Source organism: Condylura cristata, unplaced genomic scaffold, assembly GCF_000260355.1.
Source record: "Condylura cristata isolate star-nosed mole 26May11 unplaced genomic scaffold, ConCri1.0 scaffold00004, whole genome shotgun sequence".
In the NCBI taxonomy this organism is placed as follows: Eukaryota; Metazoa; Chordata; class Mammalia; order Eulipotyphla; family Talpidae; genus Condylura; species Condylura cristata.
Window position 1 is genome coordinate 31,141,805 of NW_004567105.1, and position 10,001 is coordinate 31,151,805.

The 10,001-nt window shown below is 39.8% G+C and overlaps 1 protein-coding gene across 2 annotated transcripts in view; it reads left to right on the top strand.

Annotated features, from left to right (window-relative positions):
- Positions 1-10,001, top strand: part of PTPRB (protein tyrosine phosphatase, receptor type, B) — a 117,436-nt gene that overhangs the window by 63,739 nt on the left and 43,696 nt on the right. For both annotated transcript variants that reach the window (XM_004675896.1, XM_012720534.1), the window contains 4 exons: positions 1,287-1,550; positions 2,091-2,354; positions 3,124-3,387; positions 6,969-7,238. In XM_004675896.1, the coding sequence (XP_004675953.1) occupies positions 1,287-1,550; positions 2,091-2,354; positions 3,124-3,387; positions 6,969-7,238 (1,062 nt within the window). The remainder of the gene's footprint in view (positions 1-1,286; positions 1,551-2,090; positions 2,355-3,123; positions 3,388-6,968; positions 7,239-10,001) is intronic.

The window sequence follows — 10,001 nt, forward strand, 5'->3', positions numbered from 1 at the left end:
CAGAAACAAACTTTTGGACTTTAAGATCAATTAGTGATTGTTAACCAGATAAGAAGAGAGAAAGGGGTGGGTGAATACAGAAAAGGGGTCAGTGGTAGATTGGGATTTTTAGTGGTGACCATGATACTCAACATTGAACATTTGTATGTTATATTGCAATGTTAACTCATTTTTTAAAAAGTAACTATAAATAAATACAAAAACAAAAATATATTATCCTAGCCAAAAAGGGGCGCTATTATGCAATATGTAATCTTTTGGGACATACATAGATTTTTCACTTATTATTACATTGATAAGATTCATCCATATTTTGCATTTTGATGTTAAGGGCAAGATACTCATATTTTTGGCTTTGAGTTAAGAAATTGATGACGACTGCTATGTAATGTTTCAGTGTGTATATGTACCAGTTAATTCATCCACTCTCCTGTGAATGGCATCTTCTCTCATGCTGGATTTTATCAGGTTTTTAAATGTTGCAATCAGTTGGATGTAAAATGTTAGCATAGCCTGGTCTTGACTTGAATTTCTTTAATGTTAATGATGCTAGACATCAGGTCATATATTAATTAACCATGTGTTTCTCCTTCCATCTTTCCTTCAGATTGTTTTCACTCTCTTTGGTAATTTTTTATCACACCTTGAGTTACCAGCATATGCTGGAATTATGCTATCATTCCAGTCATTCATGTTAATCATCAGTTATCATATTTAATGTTCCATCTAACACATGGCATTTTGTGTAGGCAAACAACAGGATTAGAACTAATTCATCAGGTTCTGTTAAAAGATCCATTTAATGACTCCAAGTAATAAAACAATCTTTCCCATCCAGAAATTGCTTACAGGTCTAAGATTTAAATGCACATGATATTATTTTTAAAAAAATGCACCTGATAAAAACTTATTTGCTTCCCCGTTAACTCAAGTCAGCATCTGTAATCATTGCTCACTCAGAATTTCTTTTATTTTACTTTATTTATTATTATAATTTGTTTTTTATATCATTCTTCATTTTGTGCATTTTTTCATCTCAGTTGTAATCCCCATGGACTTCCCACCACCATTACCCATGTAGCATCACCATAGTCACGTGCACTCTTCCCACCCGAGTTTTGATCCTATTCTCCTCTCCACCCCCATAAAATGTCTCTGGTTTATAGTTATTCACTGTTTTACATTTTTTCTTTATTCCAATTACTTTTTTTTTTCTGGTACCTTATGCTCCTGCTATGCTCACTCAGAATTTCTGAAATCTTTCTCTGTTCTGTTTTCTTTTTCAGTGCCTGACAAGGTCCACGGGATCAGTATTAGCAACTCAGCCAGGAGTGACTATTTAAAGGTAACCTGGCTGCATGCCACTGGAGACTTTGATCACTATGAAGTCACCATTAAAAACAAAAACAACTTCATTCAAACAAAAAGCATCCCCAAGTCTGAAAATGAATGTGTATTTGTGAAGCTAGTTCCTGGACGATTGTATAGTGTCACAGTTAGTACAAAAAGTGGACAATATGAAGCCAGTGAACAAGGAAATGGGAGAACAAGTAAGTAGAAAATTTCAAAATCCAATGCTTGGTTGTAACTTGAAAGTCACTGAATAAATAATTTCTCTGAACCTCAAATTTCCTCTATTCGCTGGTTAGCAAATTACATCCTCAGTAAGTCTCACTTGGAGCTAACATCATTCAGTCAAGGGATAGCTACTAACTACAGGATATTTATTGGTAAATAAAGCATGCATTGTGGGTGAGTTAAATAGCCAAGTGTCCTATTTCTCATCCCTGCTCTTCTGCATTATAGCGTTTAAAGTTCTAGACATCTTGTTTCATCTTATGATTGAGATCATAGTTCATTTTATAATTATAGTCTTCCAACATCTAGCACATAAGATTTATGTCAGGAAAAAATTACAATCTTAATAGTCGCTTCCAATTTTTCTGGCTTAATTATGCAGGAAGCAGTTCAAGTGGTTTATTTGGGGAAAAGAGCTGTTTGCCAGTTCTTTGAATGTGATTCATAAATTATTGTCTAGGTAAAGTCTGATCAGTTACTTCCCTGAAATGTCTTTTCATATTTCTCCCTAGTCCCAGAGCCTGTTAAGAATCTAACATTGCGAAATAGGAGCACTGAGGACCTTCATGTGACTTGGTCACGAGCTGAGGGGGACATTGACCAGTATGAGGTCCAACTGCTCTTCAATGACATGAAAGTATTTCCTCCTTTTCACCTTGTAAATACTGCAACTGAATATGGGTTCACCTCGCTAACGCCTGGGCGCCAATATAAAATTCTCGTCCTCACCATCAGTGGAGATGTCCAGCGATCAGCCTTTATCGAGGGCTTCACAGGTAGTGCAAAATACAGTCCTAGAACTTGAGTACATATCGGGGTGCTGGCGAGCCAGGAGCTATGACAGAAGCATAATAGGGATGGCAAGATGGGAGAAAGTTACCTGGGTAGTGACAATGATATTGTTCAAGTTGGGTTAACAAAAAAAGTCTGATGTGAGGGCATAAAAAAAAGCTTTCAAAGAAATATCATTGAGTTGATGTGAATAGATGATGCTTGTGAGGGATATAGATTAAGTATAAATAACTGTTGATTGGGCATCATAGCTTCAAAACTCTATTAATAGTGTCATTCAGATCATTACTACTTATTGCCAGTTGGTAGGTGCTCGCTACCATAAATCAGACCCAGAGCAAAGTACTCCACATGTACATTTTGTTCCTCACAACTCCATCAGCTTATTATTATCAATAATTCTTACTATCATTGCCATTATTCTGATGAAGAAACTGACACTTACAGAGGTTCCATAATTTACCTATAGTGCTGCAGCTTTTGAGTGAGAACATCAAGATTGTCCAGGCAATCTAACCAGGCCCTCATTATATTGCTGGCATCCTTCATTTCTGTTCAGTAGTCTTGATGTTCGTCTAAACTTCTTCCATCAACTTCAGTTTAGACAGAAGTCAAAGGAAAATGATAAATTACTATCATTTTTCATATGTATTCTTTTAGTGGATGCCAAAACATAAGAAGCATGAAAACTCTTGAAAATTTCCATAGTTCACTCTTTGAAGTGATAGCTTTGAAATGTATTTTCTCTTTCAGTTCCGAGTACTGTCAAAAATATTCACATTTCTCCCAATGGAGCAACAGACAGCCTGACAGTGAACTGGTCTCCTGGAGGGGGAGACGTGGATTCCTACACTGTGTCAGCTTTCAAGCACAATCAGAAGATTGATTCTCAGACTATTCCCAAGCACGTCTCTGAGCACACGTTCCACAGACTGGAGGCTGGAGAACAGTACCAGATCGTGATCGCCTCCATCAGCGGGTCCTTGAGCAACCAGATAGATGCACTGGGACGGACAGGTGAGTGGTCACCTGGAGAAGGGCTAGGCTGTAGATGGTGTCGTAGTTCTCCATAATGGGACAATGATGGGCTTGGCCTCTCACAACTCAAAATACTGAGTTGAAACTGCCCCAAATCTGTACAATTCAACAGCTAACAGCTTTTCTCCTACTTTTTTTTTTTTAAAGATTTATTTATTTATGCATACAGGACTGAGGTACAGGCCAGAGGTACAGGGGCAGTGAGAGGATGCACCAGAGACAGAGTGGGGAGCAGAACAGGCCAACTGAGGAAGTACACTGCTGAGGGGAGCAGGGCTGGTCAGGAGAGGTCTGCTGCGCCATGTGGATCTCCTCCGGGGCTGGGATCAAACTCATGCTGAAGCAGCTTTAGCTTCTTAGTACTGTGCTTTAACCCGCTGCGCCACCAGGGAGGACCCACTTTTCTTTTTTAACAGAATTTTTCTAAAAATATTAAAGGTAATCCAAAGTTAAGTCATTTGAGTAAATTCATGTACTCGCTGAAGGAGATAAAGTTTCAAGTTTTAGTGATGGAACTGGAAGGGATTATTCTTTTTTGTTTTTTAAACACATGAGTATGTATTTTAGCTTTTTAAAAAAGATTTATTTATTTGTGCATACAGAACTGGGGTACAGGCCAGAGGTGCAGGAGTGGTGAGAGGATTCACCAGAGACAGAGTGGGGAGTAGAACAGGCAGATTGATGAAGTCCACTGCTGTGTCCTAACCCATTGTAGTACCAGGGAGGGCCATTTTAGTTTATTTTTTATGGATTTTTATTTTTATTTTTTGCTAAAATTTTTATTTTTTTCTTACATTGTTTATTTTTGTATAATAGTTAAATTCTCAGATTATATTTTGTCCCCGTATATTTCCCATCACCCCTGAACCATCACCATAGTCCCTTGTGCTCTTCTCTCCCCTACTTGGTACCCTGTCCCCCAACTCTGTATGCCTTGGGTCTAAAGTTTACCTGTAGATTTTGTCTAACTCTCTCTCTCTCTCTCTCTCTCTCTCTTTTTTTTTTTTTGACCCTTTGTTCAGATTCCCTATGTTCCTCCTATACCTGGAATTATCTCATTTTTTTTTTCCCTCCTATTTCATGGAGCATAATCTGTAAGGGTTATTCTAAGTGGTGTGAGCCAGAAGGAGAAAGATAAATAGCAGTGATTTCACTTATAGGTGGCATCCAGAGTAACCAAACAAAGGAGCAGACAGAGAAACTGTAAGACTGACCCTTGAAAGCAGCAAGTAGATCTGAGACACTCAAGAAGCAGGGAGGGGATAGGAGAGAAGAGAGAGGAGAGGAGCATGCTGTGGAGGGTGGCGGAAGACCATAGGTACAACAAGGATATTTAAAAAATAAGTACTTTTTAATTAAAAAAATAAAATAAATTCTGGCCCTCCCTGATGGACTCAGCACCGTAGGCTAGCCACAGCCGTTTCAGTGCTAGTTTGCTCCTCGGCCCTGGAACTGACCCACATGGCGCCGCAGACCTCTCCTGACCCGCCCGCTGCTCCCCTCAGCAGTGTACTTCATCAGTCTGCTCATTCTGCTCCCCATTCTGTCTCTGGTGAGTCCTCTCACTGCCCCTGTGCCTCTGACGTGTACCCCAGTTCTGTATGCAAAAATAAGTAAATCTTTTTTAAAATTAAAATCAATTTTAACAGGCATTTATACATTTTCATAATTTCACTCTTCTCAAAATTCTCTTTTAAGAAAAAATATATACACTGTGCCATCTACTTTAACTAGTGGCTAATGAGTAAACATCACATAAGTGAATAATGTATGTGTTTATTTATATCACTATTAATATATATTACTCTTATCATAAAAGAAGATAGCACCCGCTATCTCTAGTCATTTTCAGTCATTTCTCGTCACAATGGAAGGTAGAGATCATTAGCTCCATGTTACAGATGTTGCAGTAAAGGAGCTTATGAAACATTGTAAAGGGTATATGCTCTGACATCTAAAGCTGTAATCCAAAGCCAAGTGTGTCGCACTTGGCTTTGGATCACTTCCTGTCAGCTGTGACTAATGCTTACCAGTTGTCTTCCATTCGCACAACCACTTAGCTAGTTTGGGGCCTCGACTTCTATACTACCTTTGCTATATCTCCTTTTGATAAAAGTACACACACATATCCAACCCTGTGTCAAGCACAATGTCAGAAAATGTGGATTTGGTAGCTATAAGGTAGAGCCCCTGACTACAAGAAGCTTGAAGTCTAGTGAGAGGGACAGAGAAACAAAAAGGTGATTAAAGTGCAACATGATAAAAGCGAAACATAATTATAGGATGTTACAAGAGAAAGCTAGCAGTGGCAGGGACAGCTCCCAGGAGGAAGTAACATTTAAACAGACACTAAGAAGTCACCCTGGTGAAGCATGTTGACTTGGTGCCAGCAGAGAAAGAAAGTACCTGGAGGCTAGAGACATCATGACACATTTGACAACCTACACACTTTTTAGTATTCCTGAATAAAGAATGTAAGTAGACAGACCAGATCATGGATGCCATGGTAAAGAATTTAGAGTTATGGAGAGGCATTAGCATGGACGTGCTGTGAGAATATGCCAGGTGTGTGGTTTGACGCAATGGGAGGTCTAGAAGCAAGAGGACTGCAAGATGAAATGATGTGCATGAGATGACATTGACCAAGGTTAGTGGCAGTGGAGGAGAGATTTAATAGATGCATGATTTTAGGAGACAGGAATGATCAGGCGTATGTTTGATTATAGTAGACAGGTGGGCGTGACAACCCACACTTTTGACCTGGACCAAGAGCTAGAGCCAAAACAATAAGTGTTGATGGGGGGAGGGTTGCAGAGTCCGATTTGGACATCTTGAAAGTTGCAGTGTTTGTCTGTGAAACATCCACAGAGAGATGTCATTTGCAAAAATAGAAAAAGAGATCTGAATTGAAAGTTTAAATTTGGAAAGCATCCCCATATGGGAAACAACTCAAACCACGATAGTGGATAAGATCTTAGATTATGTACTGTGAGAATAAATGGAGACAATAAATGAGAAAAAGGTGAGCCTGGAACAGAGAAAGTTAACAAACAATAGTATTTGTCTTGCACATGAAGAGCCACAATACCCGAACTATTAGACTAAGGCTTGAAGCTTTGACTTACTAACCTTGTGTATGAAGGTCTAAGCAAGTGACATAATTGAATCACGCAAACTATATTCACTGAAATGTAAATTTGTCTTCATTTTCCGACCTTCCGGTACACCGATGTGCATCACTGCGTACTTATCGGTGTCATTTGCAATAATTTTTCCGTTTGACTTCAAGTGCTCTTTAGCTAACAGTTTTCTGTTTGTTTGACTTTTCTATCTATCTGTCTAAATGGAGAAGAAAAATGAAGAATCAAGGCAGCTATGTAAATAACTCAAGCCAAGAAACACTGTACTATACAAGGATCTGCAGAAAGTATCAATGCAACAAAATTACCTGTGGGCTTTGTTTTCTGTCTGCAGTTGAGTTAAGAGGAGTTTTCCTCTATTGGTTACCTTGCCCAGAGTGATGGCACCTGAATTTCCTTGCCTCTCTTCTTTCTTTGCAGTGCCAGCATCTGTCCAGGGAATAATTGCAGATAATGCCTATAGCAGTCACTCCTTAATAGTGAGTTGGCAAAAAGCTGTTGGTGTGGCAGAAAGATATGATATCTTACTTCTAAGTGAAAATGGAATCCTTCTGAGTAACACATCAGAGGTAGCCACAGCTAAGCAGCACAAATTTGAAGACCTAACACCAGGAAAAAAATACAAGATACGGATTCTAACCGTCAGTGGAGGCCTTTTCAGCAAGGAAGCCCAAACTGAAGGTCGCACAGGTAATTCCCACAGCTTACCCCTTTGAACTGATATCTTGTCTGCTCTCCCCTAGGAACTGTAAGGATAGAGGGGCTTCCCTGGTGGATTAGGGTTAAAGTCTCAGTGCTATCAAGCTAATGCCAGGAACTGCAGCATGAGTTCAATCCCTGGCCAGGGAAGTGACCCACATGGCACAGCAGACCTCTCCTGTCTCTCCCGCTGCTCCTATCAGCAGTGTTCTTCAGTCAGTCTGCCTATTCTGCTCCCCAGTCTGTCTCTGGTGAATTCTCTCATCCCCAGCTGTAGAGACGGCAGCATGAAGTAACATGGGAGGGATACTGTATATATTTCTTGACATAATAGAAAAAAAAAACATTCATCATCTGCATGACGAATCCATGTCAACCAGCCTAATTACACAGCCTATCAGTCACTTCACTCCAATTCAGGTTTCTCATCACAACTGGCTCTAATTCCTATTGCCACTGTCATAAACTGGTGCAAATGGAGCAGATTACAGCAACACAGATATGTTTTTTTAAAGCTCTGGACATAACAATCTGAAGGTGGATCTTATGAGGCTAAAATCAATATATCAGGTGAAATCAATATATCAATATATCATGCTGTGTTTTCTCACTAGGTTTTATGGGAAGAATCTATTTCTTACTCTTTACAGTTACTAGAAGCTATTCACATTCTTTGGCTTGTAGCTGCCCCTGCCAGTAACAACCATCCTCTGCACCTCACTGCCATCTCTGCTTTTCTGCCTCTTCTTTCTCCTTTTATGAGCCCTTGAAGTTACATTGGTAACCACCTGGATAATCAAAATAAACTTCTAATCTCAAGATCCTTAGCTAAGTCATAACTACAAAGTTCCTTTTTTCGCACATGGTAATAATTTCACAGATTCTGGTCTTCAGGTCATGACAACTTGAAAAGCATTATTTAGATAATCACACTGGTTTAATTGCCCACTCATTTATTAAAGGTCTTAAAGGGGGATTGTTAGAGATAAAGGGTGAATTAGGTATGCCTTTTGTCCTGGAAGAGCTGACTGAAGAGTGGAGAAGACAGACATCTGGACAAATAATGATACACTGTGAAAGGATTACAGAAAAGGGAGGAATACTCAACCTCCAGGGAGCATGGAAGTCAGTGATTTGGAAAGTGACATTTTGGTTGAGCCATGAAAGATGAAGCAATCCTCCATGTGGAGAGAAGGTGGAAGCACACCCCCTATGCAGTCAGAGTGCCCTGTGCCAAGATCGGGAGGTGTGAGAAGGAACAGTGAGAGGCCGTGCGTGGGTGAAGTGTGGTTCAAGATGGAGAGGTGAGGCTGAGAGTGAATTGGGGCCAGATGAGAGACTATCTGGCGTGTCTTTCTCAAGGGTTTACATTTTATCTTGTAAGTCATGAAGAGGCAATAAAAACTTTCCAACTAGAGAGAATGTTCTATTTAAAAATGTACACCTTAAAAAAGATAAATGGTAATGGGGAGAGGGTTGAATAGAGAAGAGACCGGAAGTAGAGCAACCCATTCTCTAATTCATCTGTTCGTGAATGACTGCTGTGTGCTAAGCTGTGATCTAAATGTTGGAAGTAGATTAAGTGGATTAAGCAAAATCTCAGTCATGAAGCTTATTCTAGTAGGACAGAAGGCAATAAGCTAAGTGAGTAAAGATTAGACTAGGTTAGATGGTAATATATACCAGAGAGAAAATTAGAGCCGGGAAATGGGCTGGCACGCGTTGGCACGCGTTACTATTTTAAATTATACAGCCTGCTATTGTTGATAAAATAAGGTTTGAGTAAAAATCTGAAGTGAGAAAAAGGTGACAAAGGTACAATAATGCTCCATTTTCCCTGGTTTGGCTTCCTCTGTTTCAGAAAACCATGGTCTGGAAATAGTATGTATCAGATACTTTGGGAGAGGGATCACATTCACATCATTTTTATTACAGCACATTATTATTATTATTGTTCTCTTTTTTTATTAGTTACTGCTGTCAGTCTCTTAATTTGTCTACCGTATAAGTCAAACTGTCATAGGTAGGTATGTACAGGAAAAAGCAGTATATATGGGGTTCGGTTTCAGGCAGTTGTTTGGGGGTGTTGGAATTGCATACCACTGCTTTTGGGCAAAAAGTTCCCCAAGCAGCATGAACAACAAGGCAAAGACCATGAAGGGGTAATGTGTCCACCTGTGGGAGGAACAGTAAAAGTACCTGGAGTAGAGTCAGTGAGAACGAGTCGGGGGAGGTGGTCAGAGAGCTCATCAGGGTCATGAGTTATTGCAGTTACAGAAATGATAAAGGTGACAAGCAAAGGTAAGGCAATGGCCCTGGTGGAGAATAGTTAAGTATAGTCAAGAAATAGTTCTACATTTGATATTATGGTGTTTGGTGGCTGAGTGGAAGATTTAGAAGGAGAAAGAGAAAATTCCAGATTTTCTACCTGGGGTAGATGGTTGAAAATGATGCACTAACTGCAATAAGAAGCCGGAGGAGGATGTGTCAGGGAGAAGCATGCAGCTTCAAGATGTCTGAATGACTTACTGATGCACCTGGTCAGAGGCATTTGAAATGCTCAGAAAAGTGAACTGGAGATAAGGATTTGGACAGGCTACTATAACAAAAACATCATAAACTGGGTGGCTTAAACAATAAACATTTATTACTTTGCGTCCTGGAGGCTGAGAAGTCCAAGATCAAGGCCTGGCAGATACACAGTGCCTGGTGAGTGCACTTTGTTGGTTCCTAGCCAAGCCTTTCTCCCTTTTC